Source organism: Leopardus geoffroyi, chromosome C2 (genome assembly GCF_018350155.1).
Source record: "Leopardus geoffroyi isolate Oge1 chromosome C2, O.geoffroyi_Oge1_pat1.0, whole genome shotgun sequence".
NCBI classification, from domain to species: Eukaryota; Metazoa; Chordata; class Mammalia; order Carnivora; family Felidae; genus Leopardus; species Leopardus geoffroyi.
The window spans coordinates 126,750,265-126,766,791 of NC_059333.1; the positions used below are offsets into that span (position 1 = coordinate 126,750,265).

The 16,527-nt window shown below is 34.3% G+C and overlaps 1 protein-coding gene and 1 non-coding gene across 3 annotated transcripts in view; one reads left to right on the top strand and one right to left on the bottom strand.

Moving 5' to 3' along the window:
• STAG1 (stromal antigen 1) overlaps nucleotides 1–16,527 on the top strand; it is a 401,516-nt gene that overhangs the window by 162,301 nt on the left and 222,688 nt on the right. For both annotated transcript variants that reach the window (XM_045503549.1, XM_045503550.1), the window contains one exon: nucleotides 12,483–12,579. In XM_045503549.1, the coding sequence (XP_045359505.1) occupies nucleotides 12,483–12,579 (97 nt within the window). The remainder of the gene's footprint in view (nucleotides 1–12,482; nucleotides 12,580–16,527) is intronic.
• LOC123576238 lies at nucleotides 7,685–7,791 on the bottom strand. Its single transcript, XR_006701258.1, has one exon. It is a non-coding gene; the product is annotated as a U6 spliceosomal RNA (small nuclear RNA).

Sequence of the window (16,527 nt, forward strand, 5' to 3'; positions counted from 1 at the left end):
GGGTTTCTACTGTCCCAAGGAAGATTAAGTAATCTCTAAAGCCTCCAATTTTTGAAGGAACAAGAAGTTGCAATCTTTCTAGGTTTTTTTTTCCTGAAACCCTTTGGGCCGGTATCTACTGATCTCATGTTTAGCTCAAAAAGTAACTTAATTTTGTGCTGTTACTTTTCTCTGACAACCCCTAAAAGAATCCATAGACTTGCTTGCACCCTGAGGCTTTGCTACCTTGCTTGCCCTAGCAGTTCTGTCCTAAATGGAAGTGTGATGGAGAGGGAGAGTGCATCAACTTATATTCAGGCCCTTATTTGCCAAAATTTCTCAGATGAGAGCTTCTGCAAGATAAATATCACAAATGTAAAGACATGTTATGAACTAGAGAAATATTATAAAAGCTTGACATTAAGAGCAATGATACTTAATGTGTTATTTTAATTTTTATGTACCATTCCTGTACCATTTTATTTAGATACACTATTACAGTACTCAGGCTTAAACCTAGGTAGGTTACCAAATTAAAGTGAAAAGTATACTTGTTGATAATGTCTTTCTGTTTCAAATCAGATAATATAAAACAAAAGACAAAACTAGTATCAAGTGGAAGTATGAAATTTGCTGTGTATGGGACATTATGTTTATTTGTCTGAAAAATGGTATTGAAAAGCTGTTGTAACCTATGATTCCCTTCCTAACTATGGAATAAAATCTGTCCTGCCACTTCAAGGGTCACAGCATTTACCTGAGCTTAAAATCAAATTTTTCTTAATTTATGCAATAATATAGTTAAGTAGAAAGGCGGTGATGGGATCACATTGGCCAGAAACTGCAGTTAGTTAATATGGGAGGAAAAGGAGTGGGAATGAAAGAAATAGCGTTATATGTGGAGGATCAATCCGTTTTTCCCTTGAAGTGTTAACTTAAAAAACCAAAACAACAACAAAAAACTAAAACAAAAAAGAGCCAACAACAGGAAAAAAACAGTCCTTGGAGAGCTCTGAAAACCAGAACATTTTAGCTTATACCTGAGGGTAAAATAACAGTCTAGTCTCCTGGAGTAGTAACTGTAGTCTGCCTGTGCAGTATTTACATTTACATTTATGGAAAGCATGTACTCCATATTGCTAAAAGCTACATGGAAAAAAATCATTGAAATAGTAATTATTATACAGTTATTTAAGATTTCTAGTTAGGGCCTTTAGTTTACAATGTAGCATGTTATCTGTGCCATCTGCTTTTGTTTCTCCAAAGCAAATGAATTTACTCTTAAGCAAGAGTATAGAATACTAATTCTTTGTGTCCTTGTCTGCTTAACCAAGGTCTTATCAAATAGCCTGTTGAAAGAACTACATTTATCTACTAGTTTGAAGAATATGCACTCACTGTACTGTGTAGAGATCCAGATTGAATTGATTGAGCGTTCCTTTAGGTTTAGCTTATTAAAACCTTAGAAGAAAATTATAAAACTCATTTTTAACTACAACATTGACTTATTCTGTGCCACATATTTGTATTTTCTCTTTGAAACCCTGATTTGTTTTTGTTGTTTTCTCTTTAGTTCTTTCCCAGTTTTTAGAATGTTATTTTTCTAACTGCCTAAAATTATTTATTATACTCTCCTCTAATAGAATATGAGAAAACTGTTACAGCAAATGTAATTATTTTTCTCATTTTACTGTAATCTGTGATTCAAATGCTGCTTATGGTTTTCATGAGAATATGTGGCTAAGTTCTTAGAGATTTTCTTTATAGTAAAGTCTCAGACTTGAACGTTTTGGAATGAAGTGAGGGCAAGCCTATCAGTGTCACAGTTTGAATTTTTTCATACCTTTTTCCATGTTACTTTATGTGTATGTGATGTTATTTTAAATGTAGAATCATATATATTTTTTTCACTTAGTATGTCATAAACAACCTTTTATGTAATTAGTGCTAACATAGGTATAGCTCATTTGTATTAATAGTTATATTTCATTTTACTGTATGTATATATCATAATTTAGTGAAACATTCCTTTGTAGATAGATTGCTAAGCTGTTTTGCTCCCTAAATAGTACTACAGTATTCATGCAAGTATTTTTTCTGTGAAGGAAGAAGCCTGCATATGAATATTTGTAGCCAGAGGGGCAGCTTTTGGCAGACGTTACTGTCCACTTACCAAAGTTTTATTTTTCCCTTTTCATAGTGGAATAAGTTCAAGGAGGGTATTGGCAAATGGAGACTCAGTGTCTTCACTCTTCTTCCGTTGCAATGTGGCTAGTTAACAAGTTCTTGCCAATGAAGTATTACCCAATGTGATATGTATGACTTCTAAGCCTGAATTATAAACATTTGCCATGCTTTTCTGTGTTTTTGTTTTCCATCAGCTAGATACTGATTTCTCAGGGTCAACCTTGGAAGCCTCTTATAGAGAATAACAGAGCATCTGTCAGCTTGGGTGCTGGAATGATTGTGTAGCTATAACTAGTAATATAGATATTCTGTCTAGACCTTCTCTTTGAGAGACTGTAGGTATATTATCATTGTGGGGTGTCTGGCTGACTCAGCTGGTAGAGCATGTGACTCCTTTTAAAAATTTTTTTTTTTCAGAGGAGGGACATGGGGAATGGGGAGCATGGGACTCTTGATCTCAGGGTTGTAAGTTCCAGCTCCATGTTGGGTCTACGTAGAGATTATTTAGAAAAGAAGAAAATGAAGTATTCTTCCCGAGAATCTTGAAATTATACTGCTTATCTTTCCCTACTCCCTAAATGAGGACAACTTATATAAGAAAATGTAATAGTTTCTTAAGGTGGAAGCTTAAATCATTGAATTAGACCTCTCTTTTGTAAGTATTTGAAGCTGTATATTTCCCACTAAGCATTGTTTTAGCTGCATTCTACAAATTTTGATAATGTGTTTCATTATCATTCAGCTCAAAACATTTTTTAATTACCAAACATTTGAGAATATTTTAGATGTGTTCTTACTGTGACATCAGTAAGACTGATGTCTTACTTAAATCCATTATGGTCTAAGTATGTGCTCTGTATTTTTTTAGTCCTTAAAAACTCATAGAGACTTGCTCTTTGGTCTTTTGGTAAGTGTTCAAAAATGTATTTAAAGACAATATGTATTCTACAATTGTTCGTGTTGTGTTTTATAGATATATTATTAGTGCTTTTCAAATCTTCTATGTATTTACTATTTTTATGTTCATTCTAACAGTTACTGAGAGATATATTTAAAATATGAAACATGATTATGAATTTGCATATTTCTTTTAAGTTCAGTTTTTGTTTTATGTATTTTAAGAATCTTTTTATTTGGTGTATAAAACTTCAGAGCTGTTATATCATCATGATGAATTTACCTCTTTATTATTATAAAATCTGTCTTTTAATACTTATACTACTCCTTGTCTTGGTTTCTACTTTGATATAAAAATGGTTGTAACAGCTTTTTTATAGTTAAAGTTTGCAGGATATATATTTTTTCATTCTTTCAGTATAACCTGTCTGTGTTTCTCTATTTAAAGTGTCTTGTAGATATATGTGATTAGGTCATTTTATACAGTCTGGGTGGTCTCTGTTTTTTAGAGGGAATGTTCAGTCCATTTGCTTGGTTTTTAGTTTTGTTAGTCTGAGAAGTTTTTATTTTGCTTTTATTTGAAAGATATTTTTTGCTAGGTAAAAAATTCTGCATTTTTTCCTTTTTTCCTTTATTGAGATATAATTGATGTACAACATTGTGACTTGATATATTTGTATATTACAAAAGATTACTACTATAGTTTAGCTAACACCCCCATTCCCTTGTATTATTTCCAGTTATTTTTTTGTGGTGAGAACATTTAAGATTATAGAATACAGTATTACTAGCTATAATCACCATTCTCTGTGTTGCCACCGAACTTGTTAATCTTCTAATTGGAAGTTTGTACCCTTTGACTGATTCCTTCCCATTTTCTCTATTTCCCAGTCCTTTGTAACCACCACTCTATGTCTGTTTTTCCGTTTGGCTTGTTTTTAGATTCCTATGGAATAAGTGATATCAGACAGTGTATATTTTTCTCTCTGTGACTTATTTCACTTAGCATTATGACTTGAAGGTTCATCTGGGTTGTCACAAGTGACAGGATTTCCTTCTTTGTCTTGGCTGAAAAGTATTCGAGTGTATAGATAACCACATTTTCCATTTTTGTTTTTTGTTTGTTTTTGTTTATTGTTGTTAAGATACCACATTTTCCTTATTCATTCATCTGTTGATGGGCACTTAGGTTGTTTACATATTTTGGCCACTGTGAAAAATGGTGCGATGTACATTAGAGTGCAGATACCTGTACAAGATCCCTCTGTTTTATGTTTGTTTTTGATGTCACATTTGCATTTTTATGTGTATTCATTAAATTTAAAACTATAGCTATTTTTTAATATTTTTGTACTTTAATCTTTATACTAAAATAGTCAACACTCTATCCTATTACAATATTAGGGGGTTTGAATCTAACTATCTCCTTACCTTTATAGTGTGTTGTATATTGCCACACGTTTTCATGTTACTAATTAGTGTCCTTTTGTTTCAGCTCGGAGATCTCTTTTCAGCGTTTCTTGTAATATAGGTTTAGTGGTGATGAATTCTTTCAACTTTTGTTTAGGAAAGGGCTTTATTTCACCTTCAGTTTTGAAGGATAGTTTTGTTAGGTAAAGTATTCTTGGTTGACAGTTTCTTGTTAGCACTTTGAATATATCATTATAGTTTTTCCTAGCCTATAAGATATCTGCTGAGAAATCAGCTGATAGCCTTATTGGGGTTTTGTTTTATGAGAGAATTACTTTTTTCTCTTGCTATTTTAAACTTCTCTCTCTACAGTTTTAGACACTTTTATTATTATGTGACTTGGAGAAGACTTTTCAGTTGAAATTTTGAGATGAATTTTTAGCTTCATGAACTTGGATGTCCAGATCTCTACCTTGTTTGAGAAGTTCTTTGCCATTATTTTTTTATACATATTTTATTTTTGATGTAATTATAAATGGGATTATTTTCTTAATTTTTTTCTGATTGTTCATTATTAGTGTATAAAACCAACAGATTTTTGCATATTGATTTTATATACTACAGCCTTATTGAGTTTATTAGTTTTAACAATTTTCTGATGCAGTCTTTAAGGTTTTCTGTATATATTATCTGCAAATAGTGAAAGTTTTACTTCTTTCTTCCTTACTGATTTGTATGCCTTTTACTTCTTTTTCTTGCCTAATTGGTCTGGCTAGGACCTCCCATACTGTATTGAATAAAAGTGATGATAGTGGGCATCCTTGTCTTGTTCATGATCTTAGAGGAAAAGCTTTCATCTTTTTACCATTTAGTAGGTTATTAGCTGTGGGCTTGTCATATATGGCTTTTATTATGTTGAGGTACATTTCCTTTGCCTGCTTTATTGATAGTTTTTATTATAAATGGATGTTGAATTTTTTCAAATGCATTTTCTGCATCTGTTGAGAAAATCATAGGATTTCCATTCTTCATTTTGTTCATATGGTATACCACATTGACAATTTGTGAATGTTCAACCATCTTCGCATCCCTGAAATAAACTCGACTTAATAATTGTGTATGATATTTTTGATATATTGTTAAATTCAGTTTGCTCATATTTTCTTAGTCAGTTTGCATCTATGTTCATGAGGGATTGAGGGATATTGGCCTGTAATTTTATTTTCTTTTGGCATTATTGTCGTGTTTTGGTATCAGGGTAATGTTCACCTTATAAGTAAGTTTGGAAAAGTTCCCTCCTCTTCTATTAGAAAGGATTTATATTAATTCTTCTTTGAATGTTTGCTAGAATTCACCAGTGAAGCTTACTGGTCCTGGACCAGTTTTTTAGGATGCTTTTGATTACTTATTCAGTCTCCTTTACTAGTAAGTGGTCTGTTCAGATTATCTGTTAGAACATGGTTCTATCTGGGAGGTTTCTTTCCTAAGAATTTATCCATTTCTTCCAGGTTGTTCAATTTGTTAGCATATAATTGTTCATAGTAATATCTTATAATCCTTTTATTTCTATGGTATCAGTTATAACATCTCCTTTTATTTCTGATTTTGAGTCATCTTTCTTTTCTTCTAGATGAGTAACTAAAGGTTTGTCAATTTTGTTTATCTTTTCAGAGAAGCAGCTGTTAGTTTCATTGATCTTTTGTGTTATCTTTTTAGTCTTTATTTCAGCTCTAATCTTTGTTATTTCCTTTCTTCTAACTTTGGGCTTTATTTGTTCTTTTTTTTTTTTTTTCTAGTTCCTTTAGGTGTAAAGTTAGTTTGCTTATTTGAGGTTTTTCTTGTTTCTTGGTGTAAGTATTTATCACTGAGAACTTCCCTCTTAGAACTGCTTTTGTTGCATCCCATACATTTTGGTGTTACCTTTCCATTTTCCTGTGTCTCAAGGGAAGAAGAAAGGAATAGAGAAGAACTACAAAGATAGCTAGAAAACCACTAACAAAATGCAATTAGCCCATACTTATCAGTAATTACTTTAAATGTAAATGATAAATTTGCCAATCAAAAGACAAGGAGTGGCTGAATGGATTAAAAAAAAAAAAAAAAGACCCATCTACTTGTTGCTGTAAGAGACTTACCTTAGATACAAGGACACACACGGCCACAAATCAAAGGGATGGAAAAAGGTATCCCATGCTAATGGAAACTAAAAGAAAGGTGGATTAGCTATAACTATACCTGTCAAAATGGATTTTATAATAAAGATTATAATAAGAGACATTGAGTCATGTTACATAACGGTGAAGGAGTTAATCCAGTAAGAAGATATAGCATTTGTAAATATTTGTGCCCCCAACATAAAACACCTAAAGATGTAAAGAAAATATTAAGAAACCTAAAGGGAGAAATGTTCAGCAAAACAGTATTAGTGGGGGCTTTAATACTCCACTTATATCAATTCACAAATCATTTATACAGAAAATCAATAAGGAAACCTTAAATGACAGGTTAGACCAAATGGTCCTAACAGATTTTCAGGACATTATGTCTGAAAGAACAGAATACACATTCTTCTCAAGTCACATAGAACTATTTTCCAAGATCATATGTTAGTCCAGAAAACAAGTCTTAATAAGAATCAAAATTATACCAAGTTATATATTTTATGTCCACAGTAGTGTGAATTACTAGAAATTAGTTACACAAAGAAAACTGGAAAATTCATAAATATGTGGAGATTAAACAACATGCTATTGAACAATCAGATGTGTCAAAAAGAAATCAAAAGAGAACTTAAAAAATAATTTGACCCATTATTTTTTAAAACCAGCTTTCTACATTTTCCTTCTCTCATTTCTCTTTGGGACTCCAGTGATGCGTATGTTATTTCTTTTGTCAGTATGCCATAATTCCCATAAGCTTCCTTCATTCCTTTTCACTGTTCTCTTTGCTCCTGCATTTAGATAATTCTACTTGATCTGTGTTGTAGCTTACTGATTTTCCCTTTAGCTTCTTCAAGCTCACTGTTGAAACTGTCTATTGAATTCTTCATTATAGTCATTGTATTCTTCAGGTCTAAAATTTCTGTTCTGTGCTTTCTTACGTTTTCTTTCTTTGTTGAATTTCTCATTTTGTTATTATATATTTTTTTCTGATATTATTAATTGCTTATCTGTGTTCTCTTGTAGCTTTCTGACTAGCTATAGAATTTTTTTTTAATATGGAATGTGTTATGAGTTTGCATGTCATCCTTGCACAAGGGCCATGCTAATCTCTTCTGTATCGTTCCAGTTTTAGTGTATGTGCTGCAGCAGTGAGCATGAGAAACTGTTTTGGGTTCTTTATTCAGCATTTTCTGGATATGCATTTTTTGGGCCAGTTACTAGAGGTATACGGTATTCCTTTGGTGGAGACATATTTTCATGTCTATGTATTTGAAGAAGCAGTTACCTCTTCCAGACGAAAGAGGGATTTCCACATGGGGAACCTTTCACCTTTGTGTTAAGGCACACTTAATCATGCACTGACCCTGGGTCTAGTGTTGTAGGGTGAGAAATGTGGCGTATGGTGGCACTGGGTTCAGGAAGGCATGATGTCTTTCATGCTCAGGCCACCAGGTTCCTCTGCATTGAACTGATTGATCTTTGGTGAGCACTGTGAAAGATCTGCAGTGCCTGTGAGAGCTGTTGGGGTCCTAAGCAACACTTCCAGGTTTCGTAGCTAGGGACCAAAGCAAGCAGTGGTGGTAGCCAGAGCCAGTGGTGTGCACACACTGAGCTGTGGTGGGCAGCTTCAGGTATCTATATGGTGGAGGAGACCTGTCTCAGACACAGTTTTAGTGGTGAGTATCAGTGCAGGTAGCAAGGCCTAAAGCCACTTATGGGCTCCCTGGCAACTGTGGAGGCCCTGGTTGACAATGCCCCTCCTGTGGTTGCACACTCTCCCTCCAGGCATGCACTCTGCAGTGGAGACCATGGAAGGGAGCTTGAGTGAGGGAGTATAGATATGCAGCCTGGAGGAGCTAGGTACAGGTGGGCAAGGTGGTACTGGACAGTGACAGAAGGCAGGACCTGATATGAGCTGCAGGGTTTCATGGCTTTCTGTATATTCACCAGTGGCTGTATGTTTCCCCCACCTTGTGCGTGCATGCTGCAGTGCAGGTCAGTGATGGGTGTTAGGACAGTGGTGCACAGATAGAGGGGCTAGCTCTGAGCATGGGCAACAGTGTTCAGAGATGGGGGGTGCACTAGGCTGGTGTCTTATACTCATCTAGCTGTAGAAGCTCAAGTTGGCTGCATGTGCAGCCCCTTGGCTCCTGTGTGGCTGAGGAAGGACTTAGGTGACTGGCTTCTTATACTTATGCAGCCATAGAAATCCTGCATGGCTGTGGTACAGATCTGGTGGTGGCAGGGGAAGGTTTCAGAAAAGGACTCATGCAGCTGGTTTCAGCTAACAAAACTACCCAAGGGTGGAAAGCTGGCAATATCTGTGGGAGTCCACAGTGGCTGTGCTAGCCTTTGGCTTTGTCACTTGTGAAATATACTGAGTTTGTCTGCAGAGCAGGTCTCTGTGAACCATGATGGCTCCTGGTGCTTGTCTGCTATTAATAGCTTCTGCTTTTATTCATTGTTCCTAGCTGGCTGAGTACATCTGTGAGAGAGTGAGGCAAGAATCTGAAGCAGGCTCCAGGCTCTGAGCTGTCCGCACAGAATCTGATGTGAGGCTTGAACTCATGAGCCATGAGATCATGATCTAAGCTCAAGTTGGACGCTTAACCGACTGAGCCACTCAGGTGGCTGGGAAATTTCTTCTGAGCATTGTGAACTGTGTTAGGTTGGGGGATGGGATTGTGCAGGCAAGATGAAGTTGCCTTCCTTCTCTTCTGTGATTATTTTAACTTACTGTTAAAACATTCTGTATGGACTCTAGTGGTCTCCTGGGACTGTTTGTGTATTGCTGTCCAGTTGTTGATCTTTGTGGGATCATAGGGAAGGAAGCTAGGTTTTTTTTGCCAACTGATGGGCAGTTTTTTTTTTCTTTCAGCACTTTAAATATGTCTTTCCTTAATCCCCTGGCTTTCATTCTTTTTGATGAGATGTGTACCATATTCTTATCCTTTGGTCCCCTTATCCTTACCCTATGGCTACTTAAAAAATTTTCTCTATTGAAGATTCCTGTAATTTAATTTTGATGTGCCTTATATAAGTTTTCTGTTTTATCCTTTCTCACAGCCCAAGGCCTTATATATTATGAAATACTGTATAATCCACTCACCTATGCCCATACTTGGCAGTGCCTCTAACAATCACTAGTGTCTGCCAATCCAAGAAGGATTTATCTCTCTGGAGTTCAGTTCTTTAGATTCTTTTGCCTCCACCCCACTCTTTTAAAAGGTATACTTTTTGTCCTTTAAGATGAATAACCAATTACATAAGAATCATTTATTAAATTTACCACCTTTTCCCTCAAAAACTTAAGTATCCCCTTTGTCCAGAAATATACCTGGATTTATTTCTGCACTCTATTTTCTTACATTACTTTTCTAGTTCTGTGTTATTTTCAGTCTATATTGTTTTCAGTGTCTTTGTGTTAAATTTTGATATTTGTGCAATTCCCTGTTCACTAGTTTTATTCAGAATGTTTCTGGGCTCCTCACATGTAACTGGTGGGATTATAAATTGACACTTTCACTTTGGGAATTGAAGAAAATGTACTCATCATCTTCAGAGTGTTTTCACAATGCTGGGCCCCATTTAGAAGTGGAGAAATGGTTCCTCTTTAGCTTTGTGCCATACTTCCTTACTTTGTTCAGAAAGCATTTCTGCTTGGGTCATCAATTTAAAAATCACTTGACCTGCTTTATCCATTCTTTGTCTTCACCACCATTCTTAGTCAATCATGTCCTTGACACATTATTCTGCCGAGCTTAACTTTCAACAGATACTATGATATCCTTTCTTTTTTTTTTTTTTTTTGTTTTTTTTAACCCTCTTCTACAACCATGTGTTCTTTCTAATTTTCTGTTTACTTTTAAAGTAAATCCTCCCAGACATCAATGTGAAGAAATAGAGATACATAGTGTTCATGAGCATTTTTAAAAAGTTCTCTCTTTTCACATGGAAGAAGGGAATGTGGTTGCTCTTCACTAGAAGAGGTTGTTAAAGAAGGTATGTGCTCAATCAGAATGGTTAAATTAATAGGACTGATAATACATAGTATTGATGAGGATGTGGAACACCCAGTCTTATACATTGGTAGATCTCATAGATTGTTGGTGGATGTATAATTTAATACACCTGTTTTAGAACATTGGCATTGTCTATTAACTATCTACATACATGTGTTCCATGTGTTAATAGTTTGGCTACTGGGTATATATACAACAGAAGCAAGGGTTGATGTCCATCAAAATATGTGTACAGTCATATTTACAGCAATTTTATTCATGATAGCTTTAAAATGGAAAGAGCAGTCATGTCCTTTACCAGTTCAATGGGTAATAAATTGTGGTATGTTAAATAATCAGATGCTATCTGGAAATTCAAAAAAAGGAAGTAGTGGTACACATAACAGCTGATACAACTTTGATTGAAAGAAGTCAGACATAAAAGATAATACTATTTATATGAGTTTCAAAAACATGTCCACTGTTAAGGAATAGTGGTTAAACCGTCTGGGCTTGGAATGGTTACTGATTAGAAGAGAGCATTAGGGAGCCATTTCAGTTTTGGAAAGGTTTTATATTTTCATACTGGTTATGATTACACAGATGTGTATATATTTGTAAAATTTCATCAAGGTGTAACTTAAGTTTCCTATATCTTACTGTGTATAACTGTACTTACATACAACAGTAAAAATTGATTTTAAAAGTATTTAAAAATTATTTTCATACGTTTTCTGTAATATCCTTCCTCCACCCAAACAAACCTCAATGTAGCCTACAAGTAGGCTGCATGGAATCACATTAAATTGGCTAACAATCTGGAAAGACTTTATTGATAGAACTCGAAGCGTTTTTTTAATTTTAACTCAATACATAAAACTTATTTAGGTGATTTTCTATATCCTCTAGTTTTTATAATTTTCCTCATCAACATACCTTTCTTGAATTTATAATTAGGTGTGAACAGATTGCTCATCCATTTATGTTTCTTATACGTTTGCAATATCTAAAAGTTATTTTGCACATTTATCTTTTGTCATCTGTCTTAATCAATTTTTTTCCGGTATGAATGTTTTGAGTCCCTTTACTAGAGACTATTAGGTATTTTTTTCAACTTTTGGAAAGGAAGAATTCTCTTTATCATTTAACTAATTTTTGGTTTTACTAAAAACTTAAAACCTGTGTCAAATAATTAAGGATACATCCTTGCCTTGTTCCATTTTGAGTTGAAATGTCTTGAGCATTTCAACAATAAATATATTTTAGTCTTTGTATCTTGTTTGTATATATTTCATCTAACTTTACTTTTTCTGGAAGTTGTTTATTAAGCTTGGCTGTACTTATTTGTCAGATACCATTTTGAGATCTAGTAATTTCATTTAATTTTTTCTCCTTTATAATTGAATTATTTGATTTCCTAATATTAACTCATTTTTTCATTCCTGACAAAAATGCATTTTATGTAAGGTGTGTATTCTTTTTATGCACTACTAATGAAATAGGTTTTTTGATATATGAACAGTTTCTATGTGTAAGTGTATTTAGTTTAGCTTTTGTATTTTCACAATGTGGTTTGAATATTGGTATCTATGGTTGCTTAATAATTATTGAACTAGTCAGTTTTGTATTGTGTTCCAGTTTAAACAAGTTTTTGAAACCTAGTAACTCATCTTTTAATTTTCTTGAAAAATAAAGGAATCTTTACTTTTATTTGGCTACAGAGAAATGATTTCGGGTAAGTATTTTAAATAGACCACACACAGATAAAATCACAAACTTTAAAAAATTTATTGGTTGTAATACAAATTTTTTTGAGTTTTCATTTTTATGTATTTTTTTCCTACAGTCTGTGGTGGATGACTGGATTGAATCATATAAACAAGACAGGGACATCGCACTTCTGGATTTGATCAACTTTTTTATCCAGTGTTCAGGATGTCGAGGTACATAATGATGGAATAAATAACGTACATTGAGTCTGTCAGTCCAACAGTGTCAAATTATTTCACCTTTCATTCATTATATATAATCCATCCTAGTACAATGTGCTGATCTTTTTCTCATAAAGAAAATTATTGTTATTTAAAGCTGTTTCATTTTTTTTGGTTCAGTTTTGCTACGAAAGAACAGATCTATAAAATTTTATGACATTTTCAAGGAAATCTAAAATTCATTTGAAGAATTTGAATTGACTTTTTATATCATAAGTTTTTATAATTAATATTTACTGATTGATAGTATTTCTTTTTTTTTTTTTTTTTTTTTTTAATTTTTTTTCAGCGTTTATTTATTTTTGGGACAGAGAGAGACAGAGCATGAACGGGGGAGGGGCAGAGAGAGAGGGAGACACAGAATCGGAAACAGGCTCCAGGCTCTGAGCCATCAGCCCAGAGCCCGACGCGGGGCTCGAACTCACGGACCGCGAGATCGTGACCTGGCTGAAGTCGGACGCTTTAACCGACTGCGCCACCCGGCGCCCCTGATTGATAGTATTTCTGTTTGTGCTTCGTATTAGGAGTTTTGGTAGTTCCTAGTATTCATTATTTTTTTTCTTGTCAGTATGTATATTGGTCCTCATTGCATAGATTAAGTACGTGGACCTTAAATAATTTGCTTAAGGTAACATAAGCACCAGAATCTGGTTTCTTAAGTTTATCATCTGTTTGATATCTATAGATTTTTAAAATAAAATGTAATTTTATTTTTATCGTATTAATAGATAACTGATATTTTTCTTCTCAAGAATAGATAAATCCTAACAGATTATGCTGTGTTACATGAGAGGGGGGATTGGGAATCAGCATTCTTTGCTTTCCAGTGCAGAAAGTACAGTGATCTTTTATTGAGATCACTGATTCAGTTGATTTCTTGAAGACTTTCTTATTTTTGTTTGTCACTCACAGTATTGACACAAGTTGTTTATCAAATATTTACAGAACACCTCTATCTTGTACTAAGCACTGTTCCAGAATATACCTAATGTTATGAAGATAGTCTCTGCCCCAGTCAGTATTAGAGTATGTATAGTTTTCAAAGGAGGCTTTATTATAAGGAGCAAAGAGGGAAATTATTCCAGTAGTTAGTATAAAGTGCTCAGTGCCACCTAAAGAGTAATAACACTGGTTACTATTTAATGACAATTTAATGTGTCATGCTCTGTGCTTTACATACATTAACTCATTTAATATATTGGTTAACAGTTCTATCAGGCAGATATGATTTTATAGAAATTTTTGGACATCATACAGTTAGTTTAAGTGCCAAACTCAAGTTTCGGAGTCAGGCTTGTCTCAATCTGGAGTCTGTGTCCCTAAGGACAGAATACTGTGGGAATACCAAGGAAGGGCTTCTGATCTAGCCTAGGCTTTGTATCTCTATGTATGTGTGAATGTGGGAGTATTTGTAAGAAAAGTGCATCTTAGAGGAAAATCTCTGTGGTGAGACTGAGACTGTGTAAAAGAAAGTTAAGAGGGCCAAGAAAGGCCAAGGTTAACAGATTGGGTATAAATGCCTCAAGACAAGAAAGCAGGGTACTCTCTTGGACATAGAGTTTGAACCTGAATCTTAGAGCATTGAAATTGATGAAGAGTGGCAGGAGATTATGCTGTTGGGAGGGAAAAGACTGTTAATTTTGCAGTCTTAAAATTGGTAAGTCAAAGTGAACTATCTAATCTATGTAAGTGTTGTGTTGGATTGTGTTTTGATTTAAAAATTTATTTATTTTGAGAGATCAAGAGAGCATGGGTGGGGGAGGGGCAGAGAGAGAGGACGAGAGAGAATCCAAGGCAGGCTCCATGCTCAGCACAGAGCCAGATGTGGGGCTGAGTCCCACCATGCAAGATCATGACCTGAGCTGAAATGAAGAAGTGGTCGATTAACTGACTGAGCCACCCAGGCACGCTGGTTTCGGTTTTGGTTTTAAAACAGTTGGTAGTCTCTGAATTTTTTCCTTTTGTAATTCCCAGGAATCAAAAAACCAAAAAGCTTTAAAAGATATGAAGCAAAAAGTCTTTACCATTTCCTGCCTTCCCATCTACTCCAGAGTTAACTGCTTTTAACTATTTTGTTGTATATCATCTGTCTGCCTGTCTGTCTGCATTATTTATCTAATTTCCATACATGTAAGTAGGAATATATATTCTTTCCTTCCCCACTACTCTTACACAAAGGATAGTGGTATATTGGGAGCTTTTTCAATCCAGGATCATAGCATTCCTTTTATGTATGATAATTTAGTTTAACTGGTCTTCTATTAACAGGCCCTTTCATTATTTGTAGTCTTCTTCTGTTACAAACAGTACTGTAATGAGTTATGTTGTGTATACCTTATTTGCTCTTTGTGGAAAGATGTGGGAAAATATATTTGTAAATTTTGTTCTATATTGCCAAACTCCTGCTCTAGGATTGTACCCATTTTTATTCCCATTAGTAATACATGAGAATGTTTGTTTCTTTTCAGTTTTTTCAACAAAGTGTTCTTATCAAATTTTGGAGTTGGTCTTATAAATGATTGAAAAATGATGTACCAGTGTGATTTTTTTAAATTGAGTTGAAATTCACTTAATATACAATCAACCATTTTGTTGATCTATCTAGTTATTTATTTTTATTCTTATAATTAACCATTTAATGAAAAAAAAATTTTTAAGCTTATTTACTTATTTTGAGAGAGAGAGGCAGAGAAAGAAGGAGAGATAGAGAATCCCAAGCAGGCTCTGCAATCAGCACAGAGCCTGATGCAGGGGTAGAACTCCTCAACTGTGGGATCATGACCTGAGCCAAAACCAAGAGTCAGACGCTTAACCGACTGAGACACCTGGGGGCACCACAATTAACCATCTTAAATTGTACAGTTCAGTAGCTTTTAGCATGTTTACAATGTTGAACTACTTCTCTCTAGTATTGCAACTTTTTCATCACTTCTCTCTAGTATTGCAACTTTTTCATCACTCTCTAGTATTGCAGGAGGATACTTCATATTCATTAAGTAATCATTCCCCATTCGTCTGTCCTCCCTCCTTTAATGCTTGGCAAATACTAATCTGCTTTCTGTTCCTGTAGATTTGACTGTTTGGGTCATTTTATATTAAAGTAGTTGTCCAATATATGACCTTTTGTGTCTGATTTCTTTCACTTAGCCATAATGCCTTCGAGGTTTATCGAGGTAGTCGCATGTATCTATAATTCATTCCTTTTTATGGCTGAATAACTTGGTAGTGTATATCACAATTTTTTAATTTATCTGTTAGTGGACATTTGGGTTATTTCTACCATTTGGTTATTATGAATACTACTCCTATAAAGATTTATGAACAAATTCTGTTTGAGTACTTGGGGGTTGCCAGATCATATGGTGATTCTGCTTTTTCTTTTTAGGGAACCATCAAATTATTTTCTACAGCAACTACAACATTTTATATTCTTCAAAAAAATGTATGAAAACTCTTATTTCTTCACATCCTCTCCATACTGTTTTCCTTAGTGGCTGCGCTAGTTTACATTCCCACCAGGAGTGTACTAGGATTCCCTTTTCTCTGCTTCCTCGCCAACTCTTGGTATTTTCTAATTTTTAAATTTTAACTGTCCTAGTGGGTGTGACGTGGTATCTCATTGGTATCTCATCAATGATCTTGAACATATTTTCATGTGCTTTTTGGCCATTATATGTCTTCTTTAAAGAAATGTGTTTTCAAGCCCTATGTTCATTTCTAACTTAGATGGTTTCTTTTTTGTTGTGCATTGTAAGAGTTCTGTATATATTCTGAATACTAAACCCTTATCGGATATATAACTTGGAACAATTTCCTTCCCATTCTGTAGCTTGTCTTTTCACTTTCTGAAGGCTGTCCTTTCATACTTAAAACATTTAAATTTTAATTTAGTTCATTTTA